This window comes from Gallinula chloropus, assembly GCF_964237585.1.
Source record: "Gallinula chloropus genome assembly, chromosome: 15".
Lineage (NCBI taxonomy): Eukaryota > Metazoa > Chordata > Aves > Gruiformes > Rallidae > Gallinula > Gallinula chloropus.
The window spans coordinates 16,880,234-16,903,978 of record NC_140100.1 but is presented as its reverse complement, the minus strand read 5'-3'; the positions used below and the strand labels follow the sequence as shown (position 1 = coordinate 16,903,978).

General features: G+C 51.3%; 1 protein-coding gene across 2 annotated transcripts in view; it reads right to left on the bottom strand.

Moving 5' to 3' along the window:
- The window catches only part of AXIN1 (axin 1), a gene marked incomplete at its 5' end in the record, with an annotated part of 70,599 nt that extends 47,559 nt beyond the window's left edge, over nt 1-23,040 (bottom strand). For both annotated transcript variants that reach the window (XM_084271308.1, XM_084271309.1), the window contains one exon: nt 22,163-23,040. In XM_084271308.1, the coding sequence (XP_084127434.1) occupies nt 22,163-23,040 (878 nt within the window). The remainder of the gene's footprint in view (nt 1-22,162) is intronic.
- Between the last annotated feature and the right edge of the window lie 705 nt (nt 23,041-23,745).

The window sequence follows — 23,745 nt, the reverse complement described above, 5'->3', positions numbered from 1 at the left end:
CCACCCGCCTGGCTAAAATTCAGCCCAGGAGGGCTGGTTGAACATCGGCAAGAGAAGTCTCAAACAGAAGCCTGAGACGTGTGGAACTTTTAGTTCTAGAGCAAGAGAAGATTTTGACCCAGTTTCAGATTTTAAGTCCATCTCCTAACCAAAAGCAGCTGAGGTTCAAATGAGCCAATTCTGCAGATCATTACGCTGCTATTACACAATTCCTTCTAATCCCCGAAGTGTGGAAGATGTGCCAACGCCAACCCAGGCACATCTTTGTCATTTCAGCTGGACTTCCAGCCTTCTCACTAAAGATTTCATTCTGCTAAACCATTCTTGACAAAACACTAAAATCTCCCAAATATTTATTGTGATTTCTTTGGCCACGCTATCACAAGTGGCTAAATTCCCCTTCTCAGCTGGAGAGCTATCTAGACCAGAGGTCTCCAAATCTTTCAGCCTCATAAACATGACAAAGGCTCATGAGCCCCTATGAGCAGTAAGGGAGAGATTGTTTGTGCCACAAAAGGAACAAAAATGACCAGCCATTCCCTGCTGGCTGCTCTCCTCCCCTAAGAACTTGGTCTAATCCCCTCCACCCTACAGCCCTTAAGAAACAATGTGCAGAGGAAAGGGAGCGACTGCTGTGCATACTGATTCTCCCCAGCTTGGACCTGGCTCCTGGAGGACCACTGCCAGCCAAGCGCTGAGAGCAGCCCCTCTGAGATGCTGTACTAAGGCAGAAGGTCGCTTTTCATCCCTCTTAGGGACTGCCCCATGAAACCCTCAGCCTGGCTGCAGCTCTCCTGGGCTCAAGCAACAGCAAAGCTTTTCCTGCAACCTCTCTGGGTCTCCAAAGCCCAGCAGATAAAAATGGCTGTGGAGCCCACAGCCACTCTCGGACCCTCCCGAGCCAGCCCAAGAAGCAACTCCTCAAACATTTCAGGGAGAAGGCAGAGGGATGCAGCCCAAGGAGCACATCTCTGTATTTCATCCAAGGTGCTAACGCAGCACCCCTTAGGCAAGGAAATACACATGCTCACTGACAAGCCATGCAGGGAGCAAAAGTCTAAGGTACCCAGGGAGAGGAGGTGCCAGAAACACAGGGTTATGGCAGCTCTCAAAGCCACCTGTGTGCACACATGCGTGTGCCAAGGCCAAGGTGGGAAGTACCACTGTCTCTGAAGTTGAGACGGTAACACTGTGAACTTACAAAGTAAGGTTTTATGGTTGCTGCCTAGCTAGGACATGCAGAACATGTGTTACAGGGAACACAGCAAGGTTTTATGAGCAAACCCAAAGCCATTCACGCACAGCAGCCTAAACAGGGTGGGTTGAATTAAGAGAACAATGGCAGCTCATCAGATGGCCCTTTCCCTCACATGTGTGAGCAAATACTTAAAGCAACTTGGAAATACATTTCCATCTCAAGAGCCTCATGCCATTAACACATCAGATTAAAATCAAAATAATCGAGACCGTAACCTATTCCTGATGCTGCTCATTAAATGACTAAATCTAAACCACCAGCGCCCAGCCAGCTGCCCCTCTGGAAGCTCACTTGGAACCAAGCACCTCTTTGCCTGACTCAGCCAGCATCTGCAGCTCTGCTGAGACCCAACGGATGGTCTTTCAGCATCAAGCACCAAGCTGCCTCGCTGCCCAAGCACCTGGGTCACAAGAGGGCTGTGAACCCTCCAAGCTGTCCAGGGAAGACGTGCTCAGACTCCAACCTATCTGCAAGGAAAAAAAATCCCCAAAACACAACCCTGTTGCGTCAGAGGCTAACAGGCTAAAGCTAACCATGTTTCAGACTTGCTTACAGATTCCAAACACCAAAACAATAGACACCAAAGAGGAAAAGTGGAAACTGCTGCTTGGGGAAACATGCCGTGACACGCTGGCTGGAAGTATGCTGGGACTACAGCCTGCTGCGGCCGGGCTTGGGGCTCAGCGCACCAGGGCAGCCCGCAGGGAAGGCACAGCACGGCTGGCTTCCCCCTCTCCGAGCTGCCTGCTGCTCTGTCTGCCTCCATCCCTGTTCCAGCTTCAGCTCTCCTCGCAGCACAGCCCCTGGTCGAGGGGCTCACACCCCTCACTCACCCTGAGGCGAGAGGGGTGAGGGCCGGGCTGATGAAGAGACCAGGGCCAGCGTGGGGATGGCTTGGGAAGGACAAACTTCTGAAGTTGCCTGGCGAGCGCTGGCTCTGCGTGTCCTTGCAAAGGGCACCCCTGCAGCGACTTTAGCACCTAGAGTCACCCCTGTCTTATTTTAGGCCTAACCACTTTACCTCACAAAACAACTGGGGAGAGGAGCAGAGATGCTGCTGCTGTTAAAGCCAGGGTGCGGAAGGGCCTGCCTCCTGTTCACAGCTTAAATTACAGGTTTGCACAGGACACCAGTACAAATGATAAGGCAGCAGAGCCCTGGTTTAACCTTTGTCAAAGAATTCCTAATCTTCCCCAAGATTAGACTTTTGTTCTTAACTGCCAGCCCAACAGGCCACCTGGACTGCAGGGGCCAGGCCCAAACACTAATTAATTACATCAGCAGTAATTCACACCTCCCAATGCTTCCCAAGCAGCTCCTTAAGTGCTTTTGCATAAGGTGGTAGTGGGGGCAGAAACCCACCCTGGTAGAGTATCACACCAGTCCTGGAAGGAGCACCCACAGACCCAGCCACATACTGCAGCTGGTGGGTTCATGCAGTTCGTTCCAGTGCTGGTCTGTGTGTCTGTCCACTCACAGACTCTCCAGGAGCCTCTAGTACCTGCCGCAGCATCAGTAAAGCAGCCGTAATGTGAGCTCAGCTCGTGTCCTCAGCCCGCAGCCCAGAGCTCTGTCCTTTCCCCTGCAAGCACTCGGGGACTGAGGAGCTGCCCAACCACGGTGGATGGCTGCCCCCCATCCAGCCACACCAAAAGGAAGCTGAAACTTCACTAAGATGTTGTTTCTTGAGGGTTGGAAAATCCCCTGTCCTGATGCATTCCCCCACCCACAGACGAGAGACAGGGGGTCTCCAAACACCACTGCTGAGGAACAGAGTGCAGCCACAGCAGCCTTGGCCACGTGAGCATGACGGCAGGCAAGACGCCGCTGCCAGCCAGTCTCCAAAGAGCATTGCCACTTTGGCCAGCAGCAGTAGCCCTGTGGGTAGGACAAGGCAAACTCCTTTTCCTATAATTCACCGTAAAGAAATCCCAGAGCAGCTCCATTAGCTCTGAGAGAGGCAGTTCCCCATCGCATGGGGTGGCAACTGCAGTGAGGAGGAGACCTGGCTGTGCCTGAACAGCCGGCGCTGCCCAAGCCATGCTGATCCTGACTCTAACCCACGCAGAGACAAGATCCAAAGGGAAATCTCCATGCTTCAGTCTGTCTCCCAGCTTCCTTCCTGCTCCTTTTGCCTGGGGACTACAAAGAGAGAAAACCACCAGCAGCTTCATGATGGATGGGCAAAACCTTGACAAGTATCAGATGATTGCTGCCCGGGGGCTGATGGGGGAGATAGCAGCCCAAAGCTCATCCTGCTGGAATGGCACAGCTGAAATGCTTTCAGGACAGGGTGGGGAGTAAAGTTTTAGCTGTTTTTGCAAATTTAGTATTCCTGCAGTGACCACACGCTGCACAAGAACAACTTCCAAGCCAATTAGAATTTTTTTTTTAAAGAAAACCCAACAGCAAAGACTAATTGCTTAAGATAAAACCACCCCTTATCTCCCAAATGATTTTCCCTGACCCTTTGGTGCCCGGCAGCTCTCTGAAGAAAACCCTGAGCTGTTTACCCAGGGTGGGATTTTCACGAAGGCCCGTAGGTGTGTCAAGCCAAGGTCAGGAAGGAGAGAGGGGTTTTTAATGTATATATTTATTCTTGTTTTCCAGGCCAGTCAGCGCAGCCTGGAAAAGCTAGCAAGCAGGCCCTCAGGTTACCCTCCTGGTCCGCCAAAGAAGCAAGAAACTGAAAGTCAAACACAGGCTGAGAACAAATGTTCCAAGTTAAATATGTTAATCAGTTAGATAATAGGAGGGAAAATGCTGCTCAGTGCCCCCGAGGAGGCCCGGAGAGGTTAGCGGGCAGAGACGTGGCCAAGCTGCAGAGGACAGCTGTCCTCCATGAAGCACTTGAGGTTATGTGAAGCACTGAGAAGTGTCAGAAAATAAACATCCTTTCTTGAGTTTCTAAGCAGAGAAACGCAGCTCTTCAGAGGCACCTCTGAGGCCTCCCCTGAGAACCAGAGCTGCTCCTCCACACTCATCCTCAGCAAGGCTCTGTTAGCATGCTGGAGTGGCAGCCAGGCCAGTCCCTGCCACCTACCTCCTCCAGACCTTCCAAAAGCAAGCTGCTTTTGACAGAGGGGGTTTCTTTGGGATGGCAAAGCCTCCCCTTGTGTGCAGGGACCCTGCAGCACCAAGCATGGGTCAGCTTGGTCCCCGCAGCCTCTGCCCATGGACCACTGCAGCTAGGGCACCACCATTGCTCCCAGCAAGGCCAAACTCTTTCTCTGCGTAGCCAGGAAAGAATCCCAGCAATTTCAACGACAGCAATCACCCTGCCTGCCATCTCCCCTGGATTCTCGGAGCGGCTCCTTGACGGTACCGAGCTCCGTACTCCACATGAGCAAGTTCTTTCAAACATTTTCAGCCCGTATTGTCGTGCGCCAAGGTAGCACCAGGCATGAAGAAAGCATCCATTGAGTTAACTCTGGTTTACTCGGCAAGTGGAACAAATTTCATCACCCCCTACAAGTCCATTCTGTTTGCTATTTATACCGCAGCCATTTGGTGCAGGGCTCGGGAGCAGCAGGAGCAGGTGATGTAATGTACTGTACAAACAGCATTCTGTTCATACAGTGGGAAAATAAAGTACATTCTCTTGGTTTCTTTGATCATGCTTAAAACAATCAGATTAGAAGTCACAGATAACCCAATACATGATGGAGATGAAAGGACTCTGGAGAAATAAATCACCCAAAGTTAGATATTAAGCAAGATTTCTCTCTCAACAATCAACTTATCTGTGGAGAGAAGAGGAATGACCATGTGGTTTCAAAATCCTGCCAGGCATTTTATTTATTTTTATAATACCATAAAGCTACTCCACCCACTTTTTCAGAATGAACGTTGCATTACACAACACATCAAAGGGACTTTATGGCCTAAATTAAGCAATAAAATAGTTGAGATTGTGCGTTATGCTGAAAACTGGCCAGCTCCTAGCGCCTGCTGAGATGGGAGGTGAACACCGTGCGTTCAGAGCACCTGAAGAAAGCTTGGGGCAGCATGGCCCGAGGTATCAAAGTGTGTGGCACTGGCGTTTAATAGACCAAAGCACAGTTTGTGCTCATCACAGCCCTCTCTTGCCCAGGGGACGGTCCTAAGGCATGGCATGGGACACTGATGATGACCTCAAGAACTGGTGCATTTTAGGTCCTTGACACCCATGACCCTTCAGATTTGGTTTATAGGCAAAGCTCTGTCAGAAGCTTCAGGTTTCATGAACGTGGTTCCCCACATTTGGCAGTGAGTTATGCCTTGGGAAAAGGAGATGGGAAATCCCAGGGAATGCCATTGGTAGGTCTGCAGCACGGCTGAGCTTCCCACCATCTGGCCATTGCCTGCCTCTCTCACCTTGATCAAAATCATACAAAAATCAGAACGAATTAAAGCCTTTCTTGAAGTGTTTTCTGGCTTGTATGCAGTGTAAAATGAAAAGTAACCAGAAAACAGGATACAAAGAGCAGCGTGTCTATGCTAAGTGTTTGTTTTCCAGCTCGGTCCCAGCTCCTTGCACAGAAAGGTGAGAAGCGAGAGGCTATCAAGAGAGGAGAAAGTTGGTAGTTCCTTTGCTCTGGAGCAGAGCAAGGCCTGAGTTTCCACTGGAACATCTCAGGAAATGCAAGAAAATTCAACTTTCACCAGCACACAAGCCAGCAGGTCCCACACACCCCTGTGCGTGCGTGTCCTTCCCTTCCCCTTCCCTTCCTACTTTCAAAACAGGGCTTAAAAAAAAAAAAAAGAAAAAAAAATTTAATTAATTTGGGCCCTATCATGATTTTCTGTGGCTTGACTCATCACGTTTGATCTCCCAAGGCTGGCGAGAGGTGTTTGAGCCTGCCCTGGGAGCCCCCGGCGCTCCAGCCAAGCACCAACAATGACTAGACAGACTTCGGTGCCACTCCTTCCATCTATCAATAGAGTCACTGTTGGGCGAGCTGACTCACCGCTCTCCCTGAGAACTGTTCGGCACCGGTTCGCCATCAAAAGAGCAAAAATAAAACTAAATGATTCTGTGTTTGTGGAGAGGTAGTTTAGCAAGAAGAGGGTTTTTATTTTAAGGTTTTGTTTTTAGGAGGTTCCTCCAAAGGAAGCCTGAGCTGCTGTTTTCGGGCAGCAGGGTCGGCCAGGCGCTTCTGGAGGACACTCTAAAGCAGCTCTTGCTTTGAAGTCATGCTTTAAAGGCACAGTGAGGAGGATGTCTAAACCTACAGACCGCATGTAAGGAAAACACCCGTACACAATCATTCTGGAAACCCCTATGTACAGGAGCAGAGCCCATTCGTCAACTAACCATCTTGGCACAGCAGCTCCCAGGGCTGCAGCAAGGAATGAGGCGGCTTTTCATCTTCCCTTGATGTCTCTCCACCCCTCTACCCTGAATGCAAAGTCCCAGAACGGCCACATCGATCTACCTTACATCTTCCTCCACCACTCCCCAGAGCTGCACTGGGGCTCAGCACAGCCAGGCACGGGCGCTGCGGAAGGAGGGGTGCACATACCCTGCCTGGCACTGCCATCGCTGCTCTAAGACGTGAAAACCACCCAGAAACACAACAAAGAATTCCCCAGCAACGTCTAAACTCAATTAAGTAATAAGGTTTAATGCCCTGGTCCTAAAGAATGCCGGCACAGCTGGGCCAAAGGCAGCTGAGCAGTGGCAGTGAATGGGACACGAGGACCAGCTCCCTGTGCGCTGTGTCAGGCTGGGACAGGGTGCTCAGCCTGCAGCAGGTCTGAGCTCGGTACAGGCACTGAAGTCCTACTCTCTGCTCTGCGCCCCACACCACCACACAGGAGAACTGGGATTCTCTGTATCTCTCAGCTTCTTTCAGGCCACTAAGCTGGACCTGATTTCTCTACAGTAGTCACGAACACCAACAAGCTCTACCACATCTTCAGATTAATTGCATTTAGCCATTAATTCCAATTCAGCCCATTCCTCCTGAAGCTCCACGCAATACACCAGAGTCAAGAGATGCCATTGTCCTGCTAAGATGATGGTCGCTGCTCCAAGAGCATTTTTGGAAAGTATGAGCCAGACTTCCACACAACAAGACACAAAGATGGAATTTAAGGTTTCTAGGTTCTTTGAAGGCTTTGACAGGAGAGACCAGTCCCAGTACAGACAAGTCACCCGACACAATTACAAGTCACGGTGGAGTCCCCAAACTTATCTCGATTAGACACTCTTGATTTCCTGTTTGCGGCATCGGCAAATAAAAAGCTCTACATTACAGGTAATTATACTTCACAGAGGACAACAATTAAGAAATAGCCAATTACATTTTACAAGCTCAGGATAATCAAAAGCTTCCTCAAATATCTTGAGTTGCAATAAGGGCTTAGAAATGGCAACTCCCAACAAATTGCAGGTAATTTAGAGCAATTTACACAGATGACATATTTCCCTATCTGTGTTTAAAACCATCAAACTCGGTTCTGAAAAATACTGCCGAGTTCCTGGAATGTATCACTGCTGATTTCTAAAAACAGCTCACTGTCCAGTCCCACCTTCACCAGGCGCGGGCAGGGGGGAGATGCTGGACCTCTGGGCACCAGGCTGCAAAGAGAGCTCACCTGGGTGAGAACAGAGTTTACATCAGGCATTAAAAACATGGGAGGATCCTACAGCGCATACCAACCCCCAAGAGCCAGCCACTGCCATACCTCCTGTTATCTGGAAAATGTGTCTTCCAACCTTTAAAGGAACAGTCACCCGCTTCATCTGCAGCCCAACGCTGCAGCTCACACGCGATCGATGCCCAAGAAGAACCAGGATCAGTCGGCTGATTAGAAAGCACTAAATGACTGCCAGCAAAGGGAACACACCTCTCACATATTTAAAGCTGAGCCTTTCAGAGAGGAGACTTAAAAACACCCCTGAAATGCAAAGGAGATGGACATGGCTACGATCTAGCGCAGAAGGCTGTTACAGTGTCATCCCTTACTTTTGATGTGGGGTTTTTTTTGGGGGGATGCTGTTCCTTGCTCCTGTGGGTTGCTGGAACAACACTTTTACCTCAGAGCAGGGCTCTCCTTTTGTATTTCACAATTCCTCCATCCAGCCTTAGTGCTGCTACTTTGGCTGCAGGAGTGTAGGAACTTCTGGGAGGCTTGCTGTTGCACAAAAGCTGGTGAAGTCCTTCAGACATGCACAAGAGAGGAGGATCTGCTCAGCAATTACCTCAGAGCTAAAATCACAGTGGTTTAGGTTGTAAGGGACCTCTGGAGAAGAAGATGTCCAACCTCCAACTTGAAGCAGGATGGTGGTCACAGCTGATGTCCATGATGTACAGTGATGTCCACTGTACCTGGTACCACCAGGTACAGTGGCCATGGCTGATGTCCTCACTAATAACATAAGTATTTGAAGAAACGTGGTGAGGGAAGTACAACTCTGATCAGCTGTGGTGGGATACTGGAATGGCCTTTCCTTATCTTGCACAACAGGGACCATGGAAGAGCAAGGAGGAAGGATTAACTCAAGGAAAGCCAACACCACGCTCAGAAGAGCCTGGGATGAGCTTTAACACACTTCTCTGCCAGAAGCAGTGCGTGCCTGTTTTGAGTGAGTATACAGGAAGCTGGAGATAGGAAGGGTAGTAAAGCGCGAGTAAGGCACTCCTCTGGCACTCACAGGGCACTCTGACCTCAAACAGCTCACGCGCTCGGCAGGTCTCCAGCCAAGGCAGGGCCACGGCATCTCCACCATCCCACCTCTCAAGCTTGCCCAGATCACTGTGGGATGCAGACTGCAGGCAATATTTCCCCACCGCCTCCCCCCTGTCCCTGCTACAGCACCACCGCTCTGATGCTCTCCATCTCCACACTGCTCTCAGCACCCGAGAACTGTTTCCCATCCTGGAGGTCCCCACCGTGGAAATACTGCTCTCTGCTTCCACATCCATGCTTAAGGCACAGCACCACAGAGGGGAGTGATGCACCGAGTGCTGGGATAGTGAGAGGTGAAACCCAGCACCAGTGTCAACAAACCTGGCACAAAGGCAACCCATGGGGCATCAGTGGGGAGGGTCCCTGGTATGAGAGGGAGAGTTTGTGAAAACCTTTGCAGGGCCCCAAGGGGCTGTTTAATGCAGTTTAGATCTACAACACAAAGAGCTGACCCTACAAAGGAGGCAAAGTTTATTTTCCAACTCTATCTCCATCCTAACCACACTGGCACCACCACGGTTAGAAAGCGAGCTGCTGACCACGCTCCAGGGCTGCTGGATTTGTCCCCTACGCCAAGCGCAGAGTGACCCGATGCCACAACTGCTGCTCGCACTGTGCTGTGGCTCAGAACCGAGGACGATCCCACTGAACGAACCTGCTGGCTACAGAGTCAGAGGATTCCAGTCACTCCCTCTGACCACCCCAGCCCTGCTTACTTGGCACAGCAACACAGGCATGCTCAGTCTAAAAACGACTTTTAAAATTCAAACGTTAAAGGAAGAACATTTTTCTTCCCTGCTAATTGCCTTCTGTGGCTTGGCAACACCTTTGTGGACAATAGGTGTTCCTGCCACCACTGTCCCATTGGGAAGGAGAGGTTTGGCTCTGGTCCCACTCTCTTTCTTCAGCTCAGGCTTCCAGGATGATTTCCAAAGCTGGGAAGTGAGAGGATTATGCTACTCTGTGCCACCCGAGGCAACACACTACACCCAAGTCCACAGCCCACGATGGGCTACCTGGGAGGGTTTCTGCCATTGCCAAGCCACAGGCGGCAATTAACAAAGAAAAAGGGTTGCTTGTAGCTTGACTGCTGGCAACACAGTTGTGGTGACTCCAGACAGGAGAACCTACGTGAGGTGAGAAGGGGAGCAATTCCTGCAGAGCTGACTCAGGGCACCACCATTAGGGGCAAAACCCAGACGACCTTGCTAAGTCCAAGCAACTGCTGCCTCTCAAGTGTGTCCTGCCATCAGGGAGCCAAATCCAGTGAGCTGCATGATGCATCTACCCTTCCAAACAGGCAGAAGAGCTGTGGGCAGGCACTGGAGGACTGCAAGGCCAGCATCTTCACTTTCACTATAAACCAGCGCGCCATCAGCTCACTTGCTACAGCTCCAAGAAGCCACCTCTCCCAGGCTGGTCACACAGGTCAATGACACTCAGTCTCAAGGAGAGGAGCTCCAGCACTGCACCGAGGAGGAAACCAGATCAATGTGGGGCCAGGTGACCCTTCTGCAGAGGCTGCTGCAGGATCAGAAAAGGCTCCTTCAGCCCTCAACTAAAGCTGCAGCTGCAGGTGGCAGGGCTCGGCGGCAGAAGGGCTTGGCCACAGAGGGGGTCTCGGTGGCAGCTGCCTTCTGCAGCTTTGCTCATCTCTTCCAGCCAAGCAGCAGGATGAAGCAGTGGGGCTTGACTGGTGCCAGCCGTCCTGTGGGGAACTGAGGGCACCCTGATGATGCCTGGCCCAGCAAAGGCCGCAGCCAGAGTCTGGTCGCGCCGTGCCCTCGCTGGAGGAGAAGCACAGCCTGAGCCTGACGAAAGCGCAAGGCGTTGGCTGCTCTGCGATGACACCGCCGTGGCGCAGGCTGCCCTCCCACCACGTGGGCAAGAGCCCTGCCCGGTGCGGACATCCAGGTGGGGAGTCAGGCAGAGCGCTGGGCTGGTGTAACAACAACAGCCCCACCAACCACCAGCCTGTTCAGTGCAGCATGTGTCTAACTTCTGGGCAATCTGGGGAGGGGGGCATGTGAAAATGCCCCTCTCTTGCACAGCCTGCCTTCCCACAGCACCACAGGCCTGCAAAGGCAGAGCTCTGCCCAGCCGTAGCGACGCACCACGCAGAAAAGCACCCCACATCCCAACAGCCCAGATACCAAACACGGCTGGTCTGCTGCATCCCAGAGGGACCATCCAAAGTTGCTTCCCCCCCTCCTTCCACAAACCACCACAATCCATCCGGCAGACAGCGCTGGCTGGGGGCACAGAGCAAGAGGAGAGCAGACATAGCTCACAGCCTGGCTGCGGCCCACGGAGCTGCTCCTCAACCACCTCCCTGCCAGCGCCATGGGGGTACCTGTGTCATCCTGCTGCTACCACCACGCACACCCACAGAGAGATCTGCCTCAAACAGCCATGAAGCCAGTGCGAGCCTCAGCACCATGCCCATCCACCCACCACCACGACTGGTTCCACCTCAACCAGCCAAAATTCTGGGAATGGAAAGGCTGGCACAGACAAAGGTAAGCTGGGTTTACCTCCCAAGGGATTTAGATCTGGAGCACTCGACAGTGACAAACTGCTGAGCCAGGCATTTGCTCAGGTGTATAAACAGCACGGATGGCAAACGCCAGCCTTGCGAGAGCTCTTCTCCAAAGCTCCAGAATAAAAGCAACATGTTTTTAAATAATTACGGATGAATCATTCGGTAAAAAAAATCCCAAAAAATCCTTTCATGTTTTATCTTCAGTGGCTGACACCGATCGTGCAGCTGGTTTGTTTTTAATGTAATTACACAGTCCCACCTACTCATACTCTTAAGCTTGGAGCAGAGAACTTTGGGGAGCAGAGAACCTAGAGCACAGGCTGACATTTCCCTTTGGCCTTTGGAAGCAGCAGAACAGTTAAGACAAAGCTTAATTTATTTGAGGAGGGAGGGGGAAAGAGAGGCTACAAAGTTAATTTCCCTTTAGAAGACCGATGGTCCCCACCCAGAAACCTGCACACAAAAGAATACTGCCTTTTAAACTGGTAGGTTAGGTCTGGGACCAGAGCGAAGGTTTGTCAACCATGACAAGCTACGGCTTGTTTAACAGCCGACCGGAGGGTTGAAAAGTGTAATAAAACCAAAGGGCCTTCCATAACAAAGGTGCTGCCGCGCAGGGAGAGCACTCACACCCATTTGGTAGGGTTTTTTTTCCAAACAAAGTTATTTGGAGCCACTGAAGTGAGCAAAGACACCCCAGAACCCAGCAGCTACAAACAGAAGCTGGAAAGAAGGGAAGCGAGCAAGGAAGAACACCGGGAACAGTGGGAGCAAGTAACCTCGGGAATAGAGAGCAAAAATGCTGTGTGACCTCCCATCACTAGGGTGCCTTTCTAAAACAGACACTCCAGCCTGACCACAGGGTATTGAGCAAGAACCAGCGGGTGAAGCTGCATGACCTGTTATCTCCCAGATTACCAAAGGAAAGTTTTTCCCATGCCTCTTTGGGAAGCTTCCTCTCTCCTGGAGGAGGAAGGCTTGCGGATCAGTTTCAGCGGGCGCCTCCAGCCTCTCCTGGGGAAGGCCCAGTGGGATGCTCTGCCTTTTCTAATGCCTCCAGTTGGGCTCATTTCCTCAGCCGCAGCACTCACACCCGCCCTGGGTCACAAGCTTCACAGCCTGTCTGGAGGGGAAAACCCCAAGGCTGCCTGACAAATCCTGCGCTGCAGTGACACATCCACACAGCCTCTCGCTGCCCCGTTCCATCTCCTTTGAAGCTCATCTCTTTTTGTCAGCATTGGCCCAGACTGTAGAAATGAGGGTCAAGCGAGCCTGTGGAAAGCAGTTTTTCCCAAGAGAGGAGTACAAAGTTTCCCCAAACGTGGAGGAGCTCAGAGACATGTTAAATATTAACATTTCCACCAAAGACAGTGGCTTCTGCTGCGTCTTGTCCAAGCGACAAAGGACTTGGGGTGATGATCTTCATCTTGGGCAGCAGACACGCACTGCGCACAGCTGATGGTGCTGCTGCACACCCAGCAGCGGCTGTGCTCAAGGAGGAACACTTCCCATTTCCTGAGAAATGTTCCTGCAGTCCCTGAATCCAAAGTACAGAGACTAGGCTGCTGAGGGAAAGGCCCTACTTTTTATTAAAAAAACAAAGTAAAGCTGCATGCCCTGTGGAAATCCAGTGTGGGTAGGGCCCTGTGGAGAGCCAGAAGGTTCCAAGGTCATGTTTTACAACCTTTGGAAGCAGGAACGAAACCAAATGCAAGAGAGGCATTTCGTGCTGCAGTGCAGAGAGCTCCCCTTCCTTGAGCATGCCACAAACATTATGGGGCAAGAACGCGCTGTCTTTGCTCGGGCACTCTTATTTATACACAATAAAGCCCTTGTGCAGGAGATCAAGGCTGAATGTCATTGATTTGACATGATGGTTAACCTGTGAACTTTGCCCCTGCTAATAGAATAATTTCTCTTTGCTGATTCCTCTTTTGGGATCCTCAGGGGTAAGAGTGGCTTCATCCCAGCGCTCATTTGCATGTCTGGTGCCAAGTGGTTTTACAGCTCTTACTTCCGCGGGGCAGAGCCAGGACAAGGTTAATCAAACCCAATAGCTAGAGCTGGATACAGAGTCCACGCACCTCTCTCCCTGGATCCTGCCCATAATTCCCAGGAGCTCTTCTGCAGCTTGGCTCTGACTTGTACTTCATTTGTTAAGAGCTCGGAAGGGTCCTCAGCTTCCAAACTATTGATCCCATGGGAACACGTGTGTTGACTGGAGGTCCCAAAGCAACCACCTGGAGTAGGCTGGCAGCAATGGCACAACAAGGAAGCCTCTAAAACCAGATCCAGCTCTTGTCCAGATCCAGCTCTCATCCAGTCCAAAATACCCATTAGACCAAAATTCATGATTAAAAGGAGTACATCTGCCAAACACTAAAGGCATGGTTTTCCAGCAGAGCTAACCCAACCTGAACATGGGACTGCTGGAAAAAAGGCGATCCCACTTTCCCACTCCCACCACTCTCCTCCTTCCAGCCCCAACATTTCCCTCAACATGTGCTGGAGATCACTGACAACAAACCTAAACCTCCAGAAAAAAACATAAAATGGAGTGAGGGAGAGGACTGAGACCCACTGGTCTCCAACAAGACAGGGAGGGCCAAAGGAAGAGTAACACTCAGTAGCTTCTGGTCATTAGCTCTGGAGACAGGTCCAGGGACCAACATGGTGCTAACCAGTAGGTCTTACTGGGGTACTTCAAAGAGGTTTTTTCTCCCAGATACACTTTCCCCTCCCTCAGCTGTTTTCCCATTGGGATAGGTGAAAGCTCTTAACCTGTTGGCTATTCAGATCAGCTGAAGATGGTCTAAAAGCTGATGCTTTAAGGACAGGTGGTATGTCAGGGGGCACAGGACCAAAAAACCCCAGGTATTATTACAAAAGCATGCTCAGGAGTCTTCAAAGGTAGAATTCAATTTCCATGTGGGTTTTACAGAATGTGGATAATCTGAGTTAAAATTGCAACAGTTCCACTTGCAGCAGTGAAGAACCCACAGATGCACAGAACTGTAGGAGTTGGAAAGGACCTTCAGAGCTCATCAAGTCCAACCCCCTGCCGAAGCAGGGTCCCCAGGACAGGTTGCACAGGTCGGTGTCCAGATGTGGCCGGAATCTCTCCAGAGATGGAGACTCCACACCCCCTGGGCAGCCTGTCCCAGGGATCCCTCACCCTCACCAGGAAAAAATTCTTCCCCATGTTCCTGTGCTCCAGCTTGAGGCCACTGCCCCTTGTCCTGTCCCCACAGACACTGAAAAGGGGCTGGCCATTTCCCCTGTGTCCCACCCTTCAGATATTGTTAAACATTGATCAGATCCCCTCTCAGTCTCCTCCTCTCCAGGCTGAACATCCCCAGCTCACTCAGCCTTTCCTCGTAGGGGACATGCTCCAAGCCCTTAATCACCTTCACAGCCTCCTCTGGACTCTCTCCAGGAGATCCCTGTCTGTTTGATCCCAGGGAGCCCAGAACTGGACACAACACTCCAGGTGGGGCCTGACCAGGGCAGAGTAGAGGGGGAGGATCCCCTCCTGTGACCTGCTGGCCACACTCCTCTTGATGCCCCCCAGGCTCCCATTGTCTCTCTCAGCCCCCAGGGCACATTGCTGGCTCATGGACAACCTGTCATCAGCCAGGACTCCCAGGTCCTTTTCCACAGAGCTCTTCTCCAGCAGGTCACCCCCGGCCTGTACTGATTCCAGCAGTTATTCCTTCACAGGGACAAGACTCTACACTTGCTTTTATTAAACCCCACCTGGTCTCTCCCTGCCCAGCTCTGCGGCCTGTCCAGGTCTCTCTGGATGGCAGCGCAGTGTCCTGTCTGTCAGCCACTCCTCCCAGCTCTGTACTATCAGTGTATGTGCTGAGGGGGGACACTATTCCCTCATCGAGGTTCTCGATGAAGATGTTAAACAAGACTGGACCCAACACTGATCCCTGGGGAACACCACTACTCACAGATCTCCAGCCTGACTCTGCTCCACTGATCAGCACCCTCTGAACTCGTCCCGACAGCCAGTTCCCAGCCCACCTCACTGCCCACTCATCCATCCCACGCTTGCTCAGCTTTGTTGCCCTGACCAGGGCTGCGAGTTAACGATGGTTTTGCCTTCACACCCAAGCATGCCCTGCTAAGAGGAACTTCTGAGTGTGACTTCAGGCAAAGCAGCGTGTTCCGGCCCACAGCAGAGAGGAACAGGATGACGTGTGTTTCTGGAGAGCCAGACCTTTCCTGCAGTGCCTGGAGCCGGGTATTCCTGATGCCCTCAGAGCAGCCCAGACCTGAACCATGTGTGTAACTGCAGCTGCAGGAAAAAAACCAAGCCTTTGAACAAACAAATAGCCCCAAAGCCTGCTGGCTGCTGGAGATGGTGTATTTCCAAGAGGACTAACTTCTCCGTAGGGTCTGAAGCTGCACTTCCAAATGAAGTGGGCAGCAATTGGCTAATTACTGGCCTTAGGATGGATGGTGGGGGACCTGTTTTATTTCTGATGGGCTCGAAATCGTAGCTCTCCTCTGCTGTGGTTCCACTTCCAGCTGGCCCCCAATAACCCAGCAGCCAAGCTATGACATCCCATTGCCCTGGAAGAGGTTGGTAACAGGACACCAAGGAGAACAGCCTCACCCAGGCTGGGCCAGGGCGGCAAAACACCAGCTGCACCACGTGGCCAGGCAGAGCAAGCCCCTGCTCTCAACCCAGTGTCAGATCTTCTCAGAAAGATGCTCAGAATTATAATCACCAGCAATTTGACTTTTTAATCATTTCAATTACTGTGACTAAAACCCTTCAATCGGAACAAAACCGGGGAAGAAAATAACCCCTCTCCTCCTGCAACAGCCTGCCCAGCTTAACCGACCATACCAAATCGTGAAGGTTTCTGCTTTTGTGGGCTTCACATATTTCATTTAATGCAGATAATTAACCTCAGTTTCTAATTTCAAATCCTTCGCACAAGGAAGCGAAGTGATTGAATGCATTCACTGACAGACAGAAAATGAAAATATTACTACAGCTTCTGCATGGGGCTCAAAAGACAGGGCCTTGCAACAGATCTTCCTTCTTTTATTTGACTGATTAACTCTAATTTGCTTAATGGATTTAAGGATGAGCCCAATAATCCAATGATGTTTCCAGGAACTGATTTAGGATATCATCACCTCTGTTCTGATTTTTTTTCCCTGCACCACATGTAAAGCCAACCTCCAAAACCAGGTTTCTCCACTGATTCTAATAAAGTCATGCACACGATTAATTATTCGACAGACCGGCCTGGCACCAAGCAGCCACAGTGCTGCAACTTCTCAGAGCATCTTCTCAAGGCCTAGGGCTGACCCAGGACCACAGTGTGCTCCGGCAGCCACCAGCCCAGCCCAGCAGGCACGGACGACTTCTTGCATGTTTTGGGAAGGGGGGAAAGTCCACTGCTCTACCCTAAGAGGAGACCAGCGTGTTTCTCCCCCCACACCCTCCTCAGTCCCTTTTCCACCACCTAAGCCTGGCATAACAGGATTTCACAGCCTGTCTCAGTAGTTAATAAATCCAGGATCTAACAGACTATTCAAGGAAAGCATCCAAGAGGCAGGCATTTTTAAAACGTCCGATGGTAACTAATTATTCAAGGGATTAGTCCATTATAACACCAACAAAGGAACTCTTAAAACAGAAAGCCAAGTTGAACAGCAGATCAAAACCAAGGTGTACCCAGCCCGTGGCCCAACTCCTGGGTGCACTGCTCCGCATCCTGGGACTGGCTCAGCTCCCAGCCAGCCTCTCAGCTCCCAATTCTTCCTGAAACCAGGCAGAACCCAAAACCAACCAAACTTCCAGACTGGGTTTTAAACAATGTAGTACTGCAGGATCCGTGCCATCACTGTAAGCACATGTCAGGACAGGACCATCGCCAGCTCCAGCTCGGCTGGGCCATGGCTCTAACCCAGCGATGAAGCCCCCTGGCTCCCTGGGTAGAGATCCCCTCGTCTCTGCTGACCCCACCTCCAGGCTCCTCAAGAATACCTTTTTCCTCCCCTGCCATGTCCAACCTGACCCCCCCAGCACCAAAAAAAGGGGAATATAACTCCTCTTTTGTGCTTGCATGGAGTCTGTGACCCCCATATCAAACTCAATCGCAACAAATTAAGGTAGCTGTTGGCTGGAGGAGAGGAGAAAATGCCATCCATTTAGCAAAAGAGTACTACAACCTTAACTACCTGGCTTTGCAAAGAAGCCAAAGCACTGGTCCGTAGCCAAAAAGCCCCCTTCTTCATCTTGATTTGTGTTGAGGCAAAGCTATGGGCACAGAAGCTATTCTTCTTCAAATAAAATCCATTTTAAAACTTGGCAGCCACCAGTATCAATACGTTACACAGTTAATGTAAGCACTGCCCTGCCGAAGCTTCATCAGCCCACCAAGGTATTAAAAGAGCTGTTGGAACTTCTGTGCAAAGCCCCAGTGGTCTTTGTCTCCTGTAAGCTGCAGCTCACTAAATTATCACCCAGCACTCTGAGCATCAGCCCCCAACCCCATGAGGCTCACTCCCTCCTCTCCAGACCCAAAACCATCCCTCTGTAATGCTCTTTCTTCACATCTGGAAATAGCCACCAACGACAAACAGGGCTGCATCGAGTACAAGCGCTGGGGATTTAATTCAAACCAAGCATCCAAAACTTCTCTTTCCACCTTTACACGAGTTTTATGCTCTTCACATTCAGTAGCTGCTGCTTTCCAGCAACCCACCTCCCTCCTGGAGCTCCTGCATCAGTGCCTGTGATCCTGCATTCCCAGTTTTCCACCCGTTCGTTCGGTACAATTAGCCCTGATTCCTTCACCGCAGAGTCTCGAGTCGGAAACGTGCAATTTAATGTTTAATTATGAATGGAGCAGCAAACCTCAAAATCAGGCCTGCCAGTTAAATTTTAGCTTCTTTGTGATGCAGGCCCAGCTTCTGAAGGCTGGACTGCTTACATGGGGAGATCCTACACCTTCCCTGAACAAGCTCCTTCCCCACGCCGCTCCTCTCCAGGGTACAGTTCATCACTGTGTGGTCTCAGCCCAGAGACTGACTGGTCCCTCCATAAGCTCCTTCAGTTGCTGCTCCCCTTGCTCACCCAGTTACAGAGAAGTGCTGGCTGTATCTTTTGGGGAGAGCAGCTCTTGTGTGTCCAGGGAGGCCACCAGTACATAGGCATAAGGATAAGCAGGCAGGCATAAGGACTCTGCAGGTGGCTTCTCCCAGACCTGTCAGAGAACCACGTCACCCACCCCCTTCATTTGAACCACCAGCACTTGTGAAATGCCACAAGCTTGGTGAGCTTAGCGCTGGAGATTAAAGCTTAGATCATGTACCCAGCTTCCATTACAAAACCCCAAACCACACACATCTCAGAGCCCCCGTTGGGAAAGCTTTCCCTTGGTGTTTGCTTATCAGCCCCACCACCACCAGAGACCCCACCTACCACCACGTGTCCTCTCATCACCAACCCCAGGTCTCCTTTTCAACATGTTGTGTGCTTCACGACACGGGTCAAACCCCGAAACAACTGGTTGGCAGAACCACCCCACCTCCCCACTTGCCGGCCGAAAGCACAGAGCTCCTCACACGTAACACTGCACACACCTCTGGCCTTCCAGCACGGCGAGGGCTGGGGGCTGCTCCGGGGCTCCGCGAGTGGGAAGGGAGCCCCCCTTCTGATGTGAAGCCAGAGAGGCAGCAGGAGAAACCCGCTCCAACAAAAGGCAGGCTGCCACCTTTCCCCACCCAGCGCCAGGCTCCCAGCTTTTGAAGGCATTGCTGTTTTCCTGGAGCGCTGGAAAAACAGGCTGCAGGCGGCTCTCAGGCACGGGTTTAATTTCTGCTCTTCGGGGCCGAGGAACGCCATCCCGGCGTGTCAGAGGAAGGTTAATGAATGATTGAGCCACCCTCACAACCATGTTAGTGTCACTTTCGGAAGCCGCCAGTTAATGCCCGAGATCTTCGGGGGTTACCCTCTTTGAAGTTCACTGATCCATAACCAATGTCCAATTAATTTGCAGGAGCCTAACTATAATGACTATTGGCCTTTTCCTACACATACAAAACCGCAGTGGGTAACGCTGCTGCTCCTCCTGGCTCTGGGATGTTCTCCCCCACACATCTGCACACCTCCAAATGCCCAGCACTAAGAACAGGCTGCCTTCGGCCGTCCGAGGAGCATTTCACATCTGCTCTCCTGAGAGCAGAGCCACCACGTCAAGATTTATGAACTTTCTGCTGCAGAAAAATTTGGAGCCAATTCAAGATGCTTATTTGCTAACGGAGAAATACTTCCATCGCATTTGCTGGATTCCTCTTTATTTAGGGTTTCCATGGAAGCCGAGGAAGAGAAGCTCAATCTCGGGAAGATTAAACAGGCCCTCAGATATAATGCAAACCAGCTCGTTTCAACATTCCTTCAAGAACAGAAATGAGAAATTCTTTCACACACAGGCCAAAAAAAATTAAAAAATTAGTGGTCCAAGCTAATTTGGGTCTCAGCCTTCAAACACCACACGCAGCCGTGGCATCCTGCTGCACGCAGCTGCCACCGCACCTACTCGGCTGCGAAAGTAAATGAAGGGGAAAAAAAAAAGTCAGCAGGATAAAGATGCCACAGCTTAAATACCAGCTTATTTCAGACAGCTATTGCTATACAGCACCCCAACCGTAAGTTAATTCAACCACAAGGTCTTGCACAAAGAGGAACAATCACCTCATAAATTAGTGTCTCAGCAGATTTTTGAGAATAAAAAAACCCGCAGAGATTATGCAGTCCGGCAGCATCTTCCATGACTGCGCTCTGGATGCAGCTAGAGCTGAGATACCCGCATTAAAAAAGCCTAACTAGAAGAAATCACTTCTACTCCAGGTTGAGAAGCGACTCCTGCTCTGGAGAGAACGGTAAGCGCTTCCGTGGCTCCCGACCCGACAGGTCCCCGGAGCGTCAGCAGCCACAATGACAGGCTGTTGGGCACTACAAATTAACAGCCATGCATTTGTTCCTGACCTCCATCCCCCAGGTAAAGGTTTAGTTCACCTTCTTCCAATCTGGCACAAAAATGCCCATGACCAAGGAACTCTGCTCCGTAACACTTCTACTTTACGTCCCGTTTCTAACCCCGTTAAGATGTGGCACAGGTATGTTCAGGTAACAGGTAAAGCTTGGTTTTGGGGGGAAGGAAGCTGGAGCTGAGCCACGTGGTGTTGAACGCAGGGTTCTGCTACCTGCTCCAGTAAGGAAACCGAATGCAGCTGAACCTCAACCGAGCCATGTGCAATCTTAAAGCCATCGGTGCTTAAATAAAAAATACCTCAATTGCAGACTTTTCTAGTTCCTCTCATACAGCAAATACCCGACTGCTCCCTGAAACGCACCTCACGGAACGTTGGAGGTTTTTATTAACTCCCCAGGAAAGTCCCAGGACCCCGGGATTTTGTTTTTCTGACTCCTGATTAAAACAGCAGGAATCCACGTGAATTCTCCCCCCCTTTTTTTGCTGCTTTCACATGCAACATCCCCCTCCTCAAAATCTGTAGGAAAACAAGAATCAAGCCGAAAACATTTCGCCAGCTGAACGGTGCCGAGACCTTGCGCGGGGCGGGATGCGTCTCCAGCTGCCAGCCTGAAGGGACGGCCCAGGCAGATTAAACACAGAAATGCTTTTCATAAGGCAGGCGGCTTTGAAGAGGACAGTTCAGCTACTTCATTTCGTAATCTTCACAAAGCGTCAGATTTTAGCCTAAGCAGGTCTTAAAACAAGGAGATTTTATTAAATAGAAAAAAAAAAAGGGGGGGGGGGAGGAAAAAAGAAGTAGGAATGTGTTCTGGCCGGGTTCTGTTGATTCAGCAAGGGTTAGACACACACACGCTTATTGATCCCAGAGAGCTCCCTGCTAAGTTAATTGTCTGGAATTTTAACTGAGCTCTCAGCAAGTTTCAAAATCCATGTTGGCTGGAAGTGGGTGGGGGACCCAGAAAAAAAAACAGGCTGCAAAAACTGTGCAACTCCTCCAGTTAAAAAAACCCCGCAGCAATCACTTTGATGAAGGGAAAAGCTGCAGCAGGGAACAGTTTCAACTGGATTCAGCGATTCTGACCTTGGCACTGCCACAACCCAGCGCTGAGAAGCCCGGGTGCAAAGCCGTACTGTGAGCCCCATTTGAGCCATGCCAACATCACAGAGGTCGGAGTATCTCCTGCGAGACCTCCTGCAGCCCCAGGTTGCAGCTCCTCACGATTTCCTAGTGTGCTCACGCAGCAGTTTTACCACAAGCGGTACCTGTACCTCAACACTGACCTTCCGCCGGCCACGGCCAGCCTGAAACTGCAGCTCGCTCAACCACCTGCACAGGCAGGAGGCCTGTCCACAGCTCTGCCCACCGACCTCCAAGACCACAGGGTTGGCAGTGCGCTCCCCAGGAAAGGGGGGATCGGGGGCAATCAGACACCCTTTAGAATAACACACGACTCCTTTCAAATGGAGCTTCGCACTCCACCACACCGCCTGCACAACCCCATCCCACACCAACGCAGATGCTCCCCCGTCTCTAGGCGCTCCCCTCCACCCAAGGGCCTCCAAGGCATCCCATCACCCCCACGCCTGCGGCCACATCCACATCCCTTCCCCCGAGACCCGCCACGGAAGAGACGCGGCGCGGCGCTCACCCACCTGAACTCCCTCCCCTCGCTGTAGCGCCGAGCCGAGGCGGCGCGCTGGGTGGCCGTCTCCAGAAGCAGCTTCTGCGTGAGCCTGCTGGAAGGTGCCGAGTCCCGGCTGGCCTCGGGCTCGGCCTCTTGGTCACATTTCCACTCCTCGTCCTCGTTCAGAGTCGGTAGATACCCGGGCAGCCCTTTGCCTGTCCCAGAGCCCGAGCTCGGATCGCTGTAAATTTTTGGACTTTCCCCACCTGTCCTTGTGTATTCCAAATAAATATCCGACTTAAGGAACAAAGGGTACGTATTGTCTTCTATCATGCACTGAATCTCCGTTTGGGCCTGGTCAAACATGTCGGGGTCAATCTGCAGCTTCACGACGCAGTCTTTGATGAAGCTTTTTGTGGCGGGTTTGATCTGCCGGGACACAATGCCATTGTTGTCGAGGATGTATTTTTTGTAAATGGCTTTTGCCAGCTTGAGTCTTTTTTCCTCGTTCGATGTGCACGGCTCCAGCTTCCTGAAGCCGCTGCAGGCAAACCAGAAGTCCAGCAGATCCGCACAGTCCTCCTGTTTCAGGAAAGTCCTGAAGAGGTTGATACCATCTTGATCATCCAGCAAGGAGTGCAGAGACTCGGCCCACTTCAGGTAGGGTGGAGTGGGCGAAGCGCTCCCCTCGGGCTCGTACCCCAAATCCAAATCGGAGCGCCTCGGGGTCGCTGTGGACGTCTCATTTCTAACCACGTCGCTTTTACCGGAGTAGAACCCATGGCTAACTGGCCTTGGATCCGTGGACACGAGCTCTCCCTCCTCACCAGGAACCGGTGGCCTCGGAGCATCTTCAGTGAAGCTTCCCCCAAGGTCCAAGGGGAAGCCTTTCCCCTGGATGTTCATTTTTCTGGCGCTTGTTTGTGCAGGAGCAGCGGGGGGTGAGACGAAATCTCAGATCACCGATATTTGTAGCTCCAAGGTGAACAAGGCTGTTCAGCTGAAACAGATGAGAAACAAACATGAGTATTGCTGCATGTCAAGGCTCCAGGACCACAAACCACTGGTCCTGCAGAATGGACGGCAAAGCTCTGGTTGACTCTGGAGAGCACAGGACTAGGCTCAAACCAGGTATACTCTCAAAATAAGTTACAGAACATCCCAAAGCTTTACATCCAGCATTCGGCATCACTGATACAGCCGGTCCCACACCAAAACAGTGGCCAATATCCCAGCATCGGTGGGTTGTTCGTTTGTTTTCTACAGGACCTTGAGATCTGCCAGTCCCCACATCCCAGAGATGCTCGGGTACCACACAATGTCACAGGACAGGTGCCATCTTCTGCACTGCCACGACCTCCCCTGCACAGCACACATACCAGCTCATACAAGGCAGCATGTTTTGATCCAGCTACTGACGCTGGCAGTTCTCGTGCCCGAATAGGAATTTAATGCTTGTGAAAAATATTCTGAAGGAATATCCAGTTAGTCACAAAAGCGAGACTGCACCTAAATCAAACACAGGTGGCTTTCGTACGCTCAAGTGACATACCAGCACCACATTCCTCACAAATCTCTGCGTTTCAGAAACACGCCGCGCTGCCCCGTCGA